Genomic DNA, 12,976 nt, shown 5'->3' on the forward strand with positions numbered 1-12,976 from the left:
TTTCAGCAATAATGGTGTTCCTCTTATTAAATAAATTGAGATTATCTGCTTCTGGATTACAATAGAATACTGTATCATTATACCACTTACCTAGAAGAAAGACATTACTTATAGGATATAGATGGATTAAGATGAGATACAGGTAATAGGTGACTTAAGATTCAATATAATTTACACAGTTCTGGTCTGCAGTGAAACCTACACAGGAATGAGGTAAGATGGGAAAGTTTTACTTTTCTTCACCTGTGTATTAAGGCTGAGGCAACCTTTTTGCCATGAATGAAAGCAGAAGTTCCATTTTTCTTTTTTCTTCTAAAACGTGATTGGTAATTTCTTTGAGTTGAGGAGAACCAGGCTCCCTAACCCTCCTATGTTTGCTATGCCAGAGTCAGGGACAATAGTTTGCTATACTCTTTAAGCAGTGGTACATTTCAAAAATGTTTACCACTGGTTCAGTGGGTGTGGCTTGGTGGGCGTGCTTTGCATGCACACACACACTTTGTGCACACAGGTCCAAAGGCATTTTGACTCACCTCCTGCAATCCTGCACTCTCCCTGTCGCTTCAGCAGCTGCCACACAGCAACCTGCTATGGCGCGCAAAGCAGCTACGCTTCCAAACCAGGATATAAAGGTTACTGTGGAAGCCTGGGCAAGTGGGTAGGACCAACAGCAAAGTGTCAGAGAGAACTGGTTCGGAGTCCACTGCTCATCAGCGCTACCGGCTCAGCAGAACCAGGCCAAACCAGTAGAATACCACCACTGTCTTTAAGCCTTGTTAAAGAATATGTTATTCTTCACATATATATTACATCCTAAATAGCTCTTTTGTCTTGTATCCAAACTATGGATGGATCTATCATCTAGATCCTCATTTCTGGTATTATTTTACCCTGTTCACTGCTATTCTTAATTGATATATATCACTTTAACTCTTTCACAGAATTGAGGTGTAAGGCTTACCACATGATGAATGTACCACAAGCATTTCTTGAGGGCATTTATGTAAAAATAATTAAAATAAAATAAAATAACATCAACATGATGTAACTCTGGATCATCTTTTCTTGACTCAGAAGCTAAACAGGGTCTAGTTAGTAGACCACCAGAAAATATTAGGGCTGTAGGATAGACTATATATTGATATCTTAATTAGTTGAAACATATATCAGAAGAAAGCAGTTCTGTACTGCTCCCCAAAAGTCACATGGCCATATCCATGAAGTCACCCATCAAGTTTGACTCAAAGAAGACATTATTTTACTTTCCTTTTGACAATCTAGAAAGGTTGTCATCCCGATCACAAACAATCCTAATCCTGCCTGTTCCTGGAATGTGGCTGGGAGAAGCCTATATCCTCTCATGCCAAGACTGGATATTGGCTCACTCACAAAGAACAAATTGTGTTCTAGTGGGAGCACTCTGCTGCATGTCCTAAGCTACAGCAATGATAATGATGTACTTCTATTGTTACCTGCAGTAAGTTGAACAAGCAGTATTGTCATCTATCAGAAAAAAGACTCAGTTTACAACTGTGCAACAAATGGATGTACATCTCTCTAGCAAATTGCTGCCTGAATTGGTTTGGTCATTATTGCATTATGTAACAGAAAAAGGTGGTATATGCCATCTGTCAATGACACAAGAAGGTATTATTTTCCTCTCTCTGGGCAATTGGATAAATAAAGGTTAGGGCATCCAGTTTCCCTATATAGATTGTAATACACATGATACATAATTGCATCTTATAATGCCACAGAGAACTGCATGCAAAATATTTCTTTTGGAAGGTCTTACTTAAAACTTACATTTTATTTATAGCAACTGAGTTTGCCTAATACATAAACCATTCTAATATGCATTTAATTTTTCCCCTTATGACCAAAACATTATTATATTTGCTTTTTCATATAATTTGAAAGATAAAGAATTTAACTCTTCAGTAGCAGGCACTATATTGAAGGAGGAAGAGTTTATATCATATGAATCTTTGCATCTTTACAATTTGAAGCAATACCCATTTCATCTAAGACCTAATTTGATCTGTATGGATTTTATGTTTAATCTGCAACACTATCTAAAATTATTTTCTGTTATAACAATATTAAAACTCTAATTTTTCTCTAATTCTCTTCTACACCCATCAAGGGAAAATTTTGCTGAAAAATGGAGGTAGTTCTGAATCATAACTGGGTTTTTTATTTTCAAAAATGGGTGATTAATCATTGTTCAATTATTCTTCCTCCATCCCAGAAATAGTAGCAAGCTTCTTCAGTATTACTTGAATTTCATTTGTATTAGTATAAAATAGCAATAGTTGGAAACCTAAGCAGGAAATACCTCTATCCTATATGTTCTGCTGGCTATTTTCCTATAAGTATTTATAAAAGCTGCTTTATGCTGGGATTAGGAATATCAAACCTCAAATTAGTTACAAATTCTTTTGGATGACTCTGGAAAAATCACCCTAAACTGTTTGTCACTGGTTTGCTAATGGTCTTCTTACTTCTTAAGGTATCTGGATATAAATATATTTACCTACTTATTTATATCCTGCCTTTATTTTATTTCTTTTGTAAATAACTCAAGGTGGTGATCATATATAATATTCCTTCTTCCTTATATGATATAAGAAGGAGATGGAAAGATAACTTTTGTTAGTTTTTAAAATCTGAAGTGAGCTTTTAAGAGAAATTAAGGGAAAAAGTAAAAGATGAGAAAGGGGCTTGTGCCTGTGAGTAAAGAATGGAGAACGTAAGAAATTAAGCCTTTTAAATATTTGTATTGGTTTCTGGCAGCTTTTCTTATGTTGTAGTCTTATTAGGTAATGTTTCAATACTGGCATAATGCTATATTGTAATAAGGAAGATAAGAATCCCAGTTAAAATCTGGGGAGAATCTCAAGATAAAGTTGAATTAAATTTGCAACATTTTCAACCAAATTAATCCACGTCTGGCAATCTTCTTAAACTATAGTACATTGAGTCAGATCCAGAATTAGTCTCATTAAAATCAGTAAACCTTTAATATATTGTCCGTAGTCACTACTCTGAAGGACTAAGTCTGAAAATAATTGTAGATGTACTTTATATCTTCACTGTTGTATATGAAAGATAGAGGTATATTACAATAACTTTATCAATATACGAATACTATTATTTTTCTTAGTTTTGCCTTATTTCATTTTGGATCAACCTCAGAGGTCCTTGTTAAATCTGCATAGATGCCTATGCACTGTAGAATTGTTCTTAAAGCATTGTGATGTAATTATATTGCTTTGAAACAGAATGTTAAGCCATTGCAAACTGATATTAACATAATTAAGTTCTTTCCTGAGCATGTGTTAAAATTCTTTGTTGAACTTATAAGACAGTCTATATAACCTCATTCCTTTGCTCACTGCTATTCAAGTGAGCTACTATGTCATTTTTTAGTGGCAGAATCAGATGCTCCAAGAGATACTAAAAAAGATACATTAGACAATAGAAATATATTCCCTGTCTCTTGTCAGGTTCCTCCCTCCAGTGTATTAGCAAATTTTCTATTTAGTCTGGTTTTAAATGACTCAAGATTTGGCAAGTGCACTACTTTGAGAGACTTTCATAAATCTTTTGATTAGTGTAGTAGAATAAAATAGTCAAACACAGAAAAGATGTTATAAAAATATTTGTTCTTACAACCCTAGCAATGTTTATTTATCATACCTCTATGTTGTAGCATAATGCACTTATCCAATAATATGCATTTTAGTATTGATTAATGCTCACCATTAGTTTCCTGGTAACTGCATAAAGTATTATAGAGCTATATAGCACCTTTTAGTCAGATAATAATTTCCAATATATCTATTTAAATTGTCTTTGGAATTAGATTGCTAGTACTAAATACATTTGTGTGTGCCGCCAAATATCTTTAAAAGAATAACAAAAAGGTTTTTTTAATTAAAATTCATTATAATAAAAATGCAAATAGAATATAAATAGAAACAAAGTTAATAGGGAAATGGGGGAAGGAAAAAAAGAGGCAAGAGGTACAAGGTAAGAAGGTGGGGGAAGCAATGGTTTGATTGGGTAGCAAAGTCATTTGTCAGTTTTGATTACTTTATGGATGTTTATATCATATAGAACATACATGTAATTGTTCATTACTTATGACAGTAATGAAGCTTGTCCATTATGGTCATAAGTGATGTTGGTTGCAAAAGCAGGTCATCACATGACTGACTTGATTTTTCAATTTATTTTTTGTGGTGGTTACTAAATATATCACCATTAAATGAATCCACTATTGTTAAGCAAATACCACAATCATTAAGTGAACCTTTTATTCACTGTGTAGAATTTTTGCTCAAAGTTGGAAGTAAACACTGATTTTTGGCAAAAATGTAAATAGTACAAGTAATCAAGAGCTAATTGTATGTGTTATATGGTATAAATCTCCTTAGAATAATTAAAACAGATAAATGACTTTGGTACCCGCTTTGTGACCAACATGACTTATGACCATAAATATAATATATATCTATATATTATAAATATCATGTGAACAAAGGATTCTGAAAGCAGCTGTAAATACTGAGTGTCTGAGATACGGTCCCATGACCACAGGGAAGGGACGTGGCCATCGTTACTTCAAAACCAGATCATATGTACCATGGGGTGGTAGTCTCTAACTTGCTTGTAAATGGTTGCTAAGCATCCAGTTGCAAGTTGTGCACTATCTGCCATCCAACAAATCCTGGACTATGTTTACAACTTCTAAGAAATATGCTTTGGAAATTTCATAGTACCTGAACAAAGAATAGGAGCTACTTCCCTTGTCATTCATGAAAGGAAAACTTATTCATATCTGCAACTTATGGTACTGTAAAAAAACCATTTCAGCTGAAAATAATAAAGTTGATAATATGTTCTTCGTAATATGTATCACAAATTAGAAAAGAAAAAAAAAACACCAGAAGCTACATGCCTGGGGAAATCACAGTGTACTTTTTGTTTTTATAATGAGTATGACTGGGCTTTGGATAAATCCCATCTCTTTCAATTTATTATGCCCCCAAATGGTTCTATTCTTCCTAAAACTGTTGTTTGCTTTTGTTTCTTTACAAGAATTCACACTGTTAAGTCTTAAGATTAGAAGGAAAAGAGCAGAGCAACATAAACTGACTTCTTTAAAAGCATTTCTTAATTAGTTGTCTGTACTTCATAATTAGCCTGTTTTTTTATATTTCAGGGTTTTTTTTATATACACCATGCCTATACATAAGATTTAAGTAGATTCAGTCAAGTGTGCACAAAACATAAATTAGTCTGGTAAAACAATTGACTACATTCCTCAAATTCAAAAACATAAAATTAAAATGTACTTCAATATTTCTGCTTTCTGGTATTCTGAGTTACTGCACTGTGGTTTTGAACAGAAGCAGAATATCAGTATAACATTTCCCAACAGAAAGGATACCCACACAAATTCTTTTAAAAGTGTTTATCCTCGTAATCTAACACAATTCACAGACAGGATATACACAAAAAGGAATGCATTCACAAAGATCAAACTGGCACTCAGAACACATGATGGGAATTATTTAACTTCACAGCCTATAGAGAAATTCAGCCACAATTACATCCTGGAAACTATAGTTTACATCAGTTCTAAGAAGGAAGGACAATTTCTAAAGCTTGGCAATCTGACAAATTAGCCATCAGCAGACATATAGAAATTAATTACATTTATAAACCATTCAGAAAGGATCAGCTAAAGGCCAAAGGAAACAATTCTGAGCACATCCTTCCATATCAAATGCACATTACCAACCACTCAAATAAGCAGGAACTAGGAGCAAAATCAGATCAATCAAAGAACACCCTCACAACCTAAGGCTGGTAGGATAAGCAACTAGACGGAAACAACCAGTGGTGGTATTCTACCGGTTCAACCCGGTTTGGGTGGACCAGTAGTAAAAAATGCTACCGTTCAGCTAAACTGGTATTTCTTTTTTTCCCCTCCTGACGATCAGCTGTTCCAATGATCATCTGTGCCGGGATGCCCCTTGCTGTCTTACTGCTTCGCCCAGGAGACTCCTCCGGGGTCCAAGAAGCAAAAAGGGGCCATGTGTGTGTGTGTGCTGTGTGGACCCCCCCCTCACACTTCGATTTTTGCCTCCTGGGCCTCAGGGAAGCCTCCTGGGGAGACAAAAAAAAACAGTGTGGGGGAGGGGTGTTGCCAAAAGAAGAAGAAGAAGAAGCCATGGCCAGTCAGTCACTTGGCCACACCCACTTAGCCACTTCCAACTAGGCATGCCCACAGAAGCGGTAATAAAAATATTTGCATCCCACCCCTGGAAACAACCTCTGAATTTCACCTTATCTCAAAACATTGATGGTGTTAGCTTGCACAGCAGGGGTGGGATTCAACCAGTGTCACTACCTTTTCGGTGACTATGTTATGCACACGCATGTGTAAAAAACCTTACGCTGTGCCACCCGGACAGCTGAAAAGCTCTGCACGCAGGTGCACAGCATTTGAAAAGCCATTTTTTTCCCTGCTTTTTCAACCTCAGCTATGCTGCACAAAGCAGCTGAGGTTGAAAAAGCAGGAAATAAAGGTCAGGTAAGAGCCCAGGTGGGCGGGTGGGCCAAACAATAGCAAACACAGAACCAGTTTGGTGTCTGCTACTCTTCAGAGCTACTGGTTCTATAGAGCCAGGCAGAACCGGTAGCATCCCACTACTGTTGCACAGTAATAAAATGACTTCAAGTTCAAAACTAAATTCAGAGACCAGCAAGACACCAAGAACATTTCACCTTTGGAAATTGTATCCTCTATGCATTTTAGAATTGTATCCTCTATCCTTTGAATCTGTTTATGTTAAATTTTATAAGATGTCCAAAAGATTTTTGATGTGTCGTGGAGAGAAATATCAACAAGCTACTATATGGGAAAGCTAATTAAACATTAAACTATAGAAATAATCTCTTCCCTCCTGCCCTTAATTTGCATATCTATGTTTTATTTATAGCTGGTTTTCCTGTCACCTTGGGCATCTTTCTTAATTATTCATAAGTATACATAAGTTAATCAGAGACACACACAAACAAGAGAAGAGGGGAAAAAAAACAAAAGACACCGATCCTAGCAAAAAATACAAATGATTGCAAATTTCCTTTTATCGATACCATGCTTCCATCTTACCTATCTGATTGTGGGACATTTAATATGTTGCTACAAAAATGATAGTGAAGTGAAGTTACATATGCTCATCATATCTACATTTTAGAAAATTTTGGGGATAAATCCAAAGTCACCATTTGCTTTCCTATCATTTTACCAGTGGTAGGACATATAGGATTAAAAAAAAAAAAACCTTTACCCATTTCATTTCCTTGAATTGTCTGCTTATTTCACATTTCCTATGGCAGATTTTCTCTCTTTGTTCCTCCAGATGGAATTCCATTTGTTTGGTGGGTTGGTCGTGCCAACGAAAAACACCCATATTGGGGAGGATCAATTCCAGGAATCCAACAATGTGCTTGTGGTCTAGAAGAAAGCTGTGTGGATCTGAGATACTTTTGTAACTGTGATGCAGACAGAGAAGAATGGTAACTGTGCATTCTAATTTATGTTATTGTTCATACAGAGATATATTATGGATTTAATGAAAGGTAGATTGGTAAACTTTATTGCAGGCTTTCACCATTTTGTGTGTACATATGCACATATTGTATATACATGAACTTCTACATGCATTATTTAAAAAAAACAATTACAGGAAGTTAAAAGAGTTAAAAACAGAAGAAAAAGACAGAAAGAATATAAAATGTTGAAGGTATCAAAGAAAAGTCATTTTATGGACCAATATTTGGTGCTTCACTGTCATGTATCAAGACAAAATTTGGCTATGTTAGGGGTAGTCATGGTTTTATAATCTGGTAGAAGACATACCAGTGATTGTCGCTGAGACTTCATTTATGAAAGGATGAATTAGTGTATCACTAATCAAAGCCAACAGGTGAACTAATTTTTCTTATTAAAAAAGAGAAAAAAAAATCAGTGCAAGTTTAATGGCATATAATGAGATGGAAATAAAGTTGATTTTTGGAATGGCATATAATGAGATGGAAATAAAGTTTACTTTTCAGTCATAAGTTTGAAAAGCAAATGGGGGAATGTAGAGCTCCAAACCTCACAAAACATATAATATAAATGCCTCTTTAAGGCATTCAGTAAGTTTAATGTCTAAATAAATTTTATGGTGGCCTTCAAATTGTGTTTCCAATTTGAATTCCAACCCAGGAGAACTTGAATTTGAGAAGTAAGCCATCCTTTAACTTTATGACTAAGGATAACATTCTTGAGAAGTGCTTGATCTCAAGAACAATTTCAAATCTATAAAATTGACAAACATTCTCTTTTAATTTTGTCACTCATAAGTTAGAATTGCAAAATCAACTAATTCTCTTTCAACCTCACTGTACTATATAGATGTTCCTTGTACCTTTGCAGATTTAAGCTGTTGAAGTTGGAATAAACTGTTCTTCAGTCTTCTGTAGAATCTAGTTTGGCCTCCTGCTTTGAAGATTTTCATATTTAGATATATCCTATTGTTCATCATATGATTAATTTATATAATTGCACCAGGTTTCTGATTCTTATAAAACAGTTACACAAATTTTGTATTAATGATCCATACTTGCTTAATGGTAATAATGAACAGCTTTTAACTTTGGATTAGCGAGATGGAGGCCAAAGAAAAAAATAAATAATAGAAACTCTAAAAAAAATTTGCTCAAAAACTTGCACTTTAGAAAAAAAAGAATTCATCTTTTCTATTCCTGACCTATATTACAGAAAAATTATACCAATGCAGTGTAAATCAGTGGTGAAGTAAGAAAAATGGTTACAGTAGAATTGGAAAATGAACAAAGGACCGTAGTTAAAGTTATGTGAGCATAGAATGGCTTTCATAGGCTAAAGCAATTTGGCATTTTCAATTTAGAAAGGAAATAGCTCAGCCCTGCTGTATTAAAATAAAAAGCATATAGCATTTTGAATATTTTAGGGCAGGAGAAGGAACTTAAAACAGTTAGAAAAATGTATATAGAAAAACTTTTATCTCCATTCCCTCCATGAAGTCTCAATTGCTAGAAAGTTTGAACATCACAATTGATTATTGAGCACTGATTATTTGATGAACTTGACCCAGAGAAAATATTTTAGATACAATGTATTGTATAGCAAATAGCATATTATTGACACATATCTAGATGGTCTTTTAGCTCTGAGTGAAAAAAGCATTGCTAGTAATTTTTAAGGAGCAATTTTCCAAAATTTATCCAACTTTTTATAATACCCCCCTACTTTCAAAGTTAAAAATATTAGAATGTCAAAGAGAGCAAAGATAACACAGCCTTCCATTCATATACAGACAAGAGTTTGAGTTCTGAATATTCAATGCTCAGAGAATGTCTAATTTCTATATTAATCTCTATATTTTGAGTCGTGTTTGTGCTACTGAATTAGAGACTAAGAACGATTTCAGGAATTGAGTATGTCTACTTTAATAAAAAGAAGGGCTATGGATTACATGATAGCAGTGCTCCTATATCTAAAGGACTGCCACAAAGAAGAGAAGGTCAACCTATTTTCCAAGGCACCTGCAGGACAAGAAGCAATGGATGGAAACTAATCAAGAAGAGAACCAATCTAAAACTAAGAAAAAATTTCCTGACATTTAGAACAATTAATCAGTAGAACAAAATTGTGGGTGCTTCAACTTTGGAGGTTTTTAAGAAGAGATTGGACAACTATTTGTCTGAAATGGTGTAGGGTTTCTGCTTCAGTAGTGGTTTGGACTAGAAGGCCTTCAAGGTCCCTTCCAACTCTGTTATTCTGTTATTCTGTTAGCACTAACCTTATTCTCTGTCATAAACAACAGATGCTAGAATAATTATTGAGTTGGGTTGACTTATTTAGGCAGACTCTAATGTTATTAGCTTCCAGGATCTCTTTGTTATGTAATTAGCTGCAGTACTTTACTTACAATGCTGGTTTAACTTTTTAGTACTTGCTTAGCAACATGAAACATTTAAACACTTATAATCTGCATTCCACTACTTGCAAACTTCCAAAATGTTTGAAGATATTTTCTTTGGCTTGTTTCCAAGTTGCATAGCACCAGACATATGCTGATAGTACATTTCTCATAATATACTGTATCACAAATTTCATTAAATGCTGTTGCAGCTACCTATTCAAGTGAGGTTTCATTAACTTAAAACTAGGCAATATACCCAAAGGATATTATAAGAGAGGAAATTAAATTGAATAACACTACTTCCTGCCAACTATTATAATGCAAGTTAAGGGGAAGTTTGTGAATATTCCAGTTTATGGCATCTTGAAATACAAGAGGATTTGTTTTTCAATATGACTGATACATTACTATAAAGAAATATTTAAAAACTGCTATGAACATGCAATTTACATGTTCTTTCATAGATGTAATGAAGTTCTGAACTGTTGGGGCACATTTGAAACATAGGTAATATGTAAGAAAGTTAATTTGTTTCCATATTGTTCACATATATCTTATGGGTATGGATTAACAAGGATCTGAAAATACAGTACATGATGGACCATCTAGCTAATTTCACGATTGCCTGGTTCTGGTTAATTGTTAGATGAGAGTTACCTGGAATTATGTCTTGAAAATATTGCTTATCAATATTAAATAAATAAAATTAAATCATATTATTCTGAAAACTTCATTAGGTATCGTGGACCTTAGCACAATTTCTCAAAGATCTGCATTCTCAATATGCTTGCTTTATTTCTTCTATCTTGGCCTCTTTCTAATTCATATGCAAATGTCTTGTACAATATAATGCCATTTTCCGTGAATTTACAAATGCATTAAAAAAAGTTTTTTTTTAATTAAATGAAAATTTTAGCTTGTCCTCTTGAGCTTTTAGCTCAGACTTTTCTGCAGAATTTTAACATTTGCAAATTCAGATCTGAACTTCATATAATAGTTGGGCTGAGATTTTGCTTGCCTTAAGAAATATAAAGTCTTTTAAAGTATCTTTCCTCATAAATAATTATTTGTTCCTTACTGTTATATTGTCTTCTTCGCATATTAACTTAAGACTGGGGTGGGGGGATGTGTTACTTAGGCTATTTGGTCTATGCTATGGCCCTTATTTTAATGATCAAACATAAAATGTTTTTATGATTTATTTTTATGATCATTGGTCAATAATCCAGATAGATCATAAATCTGTGATTTGCATAGTTTTTGTACATTACACCACTTAAAAGTTATTAACATATTAGATGGACACCAAAATGTCAGCCATATAAATATGTAATAAAATCTGGAAAGGAAATCTATTACCACTTGCCTTAGAAAGATTTGATAATCAATGTTACATTATTTTATGCTGGTTTTTTTTAATAAAAATATAACAGTTGAACACTCCCATTTTTGCTACTCTCGAGTAAACAACCCATGACTTTCAATTATCTGTCCAGCATGCAGTTAATATAGATATTTCTTCCATAGTAGCAAAAATATTTTTAGTGAATTAAAAGATTTATTGTTCAATTTTCAAATCAGTTTTCAGTAAGAGCACAATAACATCCACATTTTTAAAAAACAATAATACAAAATCTTTCTAATGGCAGTGGGGCACTATCTCAAGGAATGCTTGGCAGTGTTGCTGATTTTTTTAAAATAAAACAGATATATCTTTCTTGTCACAAGAAATATTAATATATTGAGTGCCAGAACATAGAATATACCCTGAGTTTATTTTCTACCTGCCATTTGTTATACGCACATATAACGCCATATTACCTATATGTTTCATTGACATTTGCATTGTCATTGAAAAGGGGAAAAAAAAAACTCAAAAACCAATTTCCAAAACCTAAAAGTTTTTTGAAGATTGCTTTAATGGATTCCATAGAAATCTCCTATATCAGCAGTCTTCAAAACTGAATTAATCTCTTTGGCTACCCTTGAAAACCATTGAAAACTTTCAGCTGGTACAGCATGTTAAAAGCTAGGTGGTGAACTTTACATTAATTTCAGCATCTCTTCTATTCCTCCAGATATAATGCATACCTCAGGATGCTGTAACCATATAATGCAGCATGTCTGACCTCAAATATCTTACATATCAGTTCTGAGGAATTCTTAGCAACAATTTATATAATTGTGTTCAGAAATACTATTAAATAGGCCAGTCAAAGACCAACATAAGCATTCACACAATTTCTTCCTTTCCTTTCCTTTCCTTTCCTTTCTTTTCCTTTCCTTTCCTTTCCTTTCCTTTCCTTTCCTTTCCTTTCCTTTCCTTTCCTTTCCTCACCTCTCCTCTCCTCTCTTCTCCTTTGCTTTTTTCCTTCCCCTTTTCTTATTGTTTCAATATGGTACACAAACATTTGTGCCAATGAACTTTGAAAATCCAGAAAACCAAATAAAGGAAGTTATACAAACCCAGCTTCTGCTAAGGTAGAGCCAAATGGGTAGCACTACTCACTTCTATCAGTGTCCACACAACAATCTTGCTATTATAACTGGTAACTCAAGCGTTGCTTAGCTCTGAATGGAAACTTATGAAATGGCTTATGAAATGTGACCTGGCCTTCTGTGAAACCTTTAGGAAGTGATTGTTAATATTTTCACACAAGTTCTTTTGAGCACTTTGATGGAGGATTCCTAATTATGGGTTGCACTCAGTAAAGGGACTTGTCAGGAATTAGGCTAGCAATCTGACATAAGATCAAAACAATTTTGATTAGGCATTTGAACGTGTGTGTGTGTGTGTGTGTGTGTGTGTAAGACTGAAGGGTTTTAGATGTTATTTCATTGCATTTGGACTATGACTGAATATATTTTACCCCAATATGGCAACGGGGGTGGGGGGGGTGGGGAGTGAAACATGGTATGAAATGTGTTAAATATACCAATAGGAA

The 12,976-nt window shown here is 34.1% G+C and overlaps 1 protein-coding gene across 2 annotated transcripts in view; it reads left to right on the forward strand.

Annotated features, from left to right (window-relative positions):
* The window catches only part of CNTNAP5 (contactin associated protein family member 5), a 402,137-nt gene that overhangs the window by 330,611 nt on the left and 58,550 nt on the right, over positions 1-12,976 (forward strand). For both annotated transcript variants that reach the window (XM_087920476.1, XM_087920475.1), the window contains exon 14: positions 7,440-7,596. In XM_087920476.1, coding sequence (XP_087776602.1) covers positions 7,440-7,596 — 157 coding nt within the window. The remainder of the gene's footprint in view (positions 1-7,439; positions 7,597-12,976) is intronic.

Source organism: Pseudonaja textilis, chromosome 1 (genome assembly GCF_049901715.1).
Source record: "Pseudonaja textilis isolate UNSWEBS1 chromosome 1, rPseTex1.2, whole genome shotgun sequence".
In the NCBI taxonomy this organism is placed as follows: Eukaryota; Metazoa; Chordata; class Lepidosauria; order Squamata; family Elapidae; genus Pseudonaja; species Pseudonaja textilis.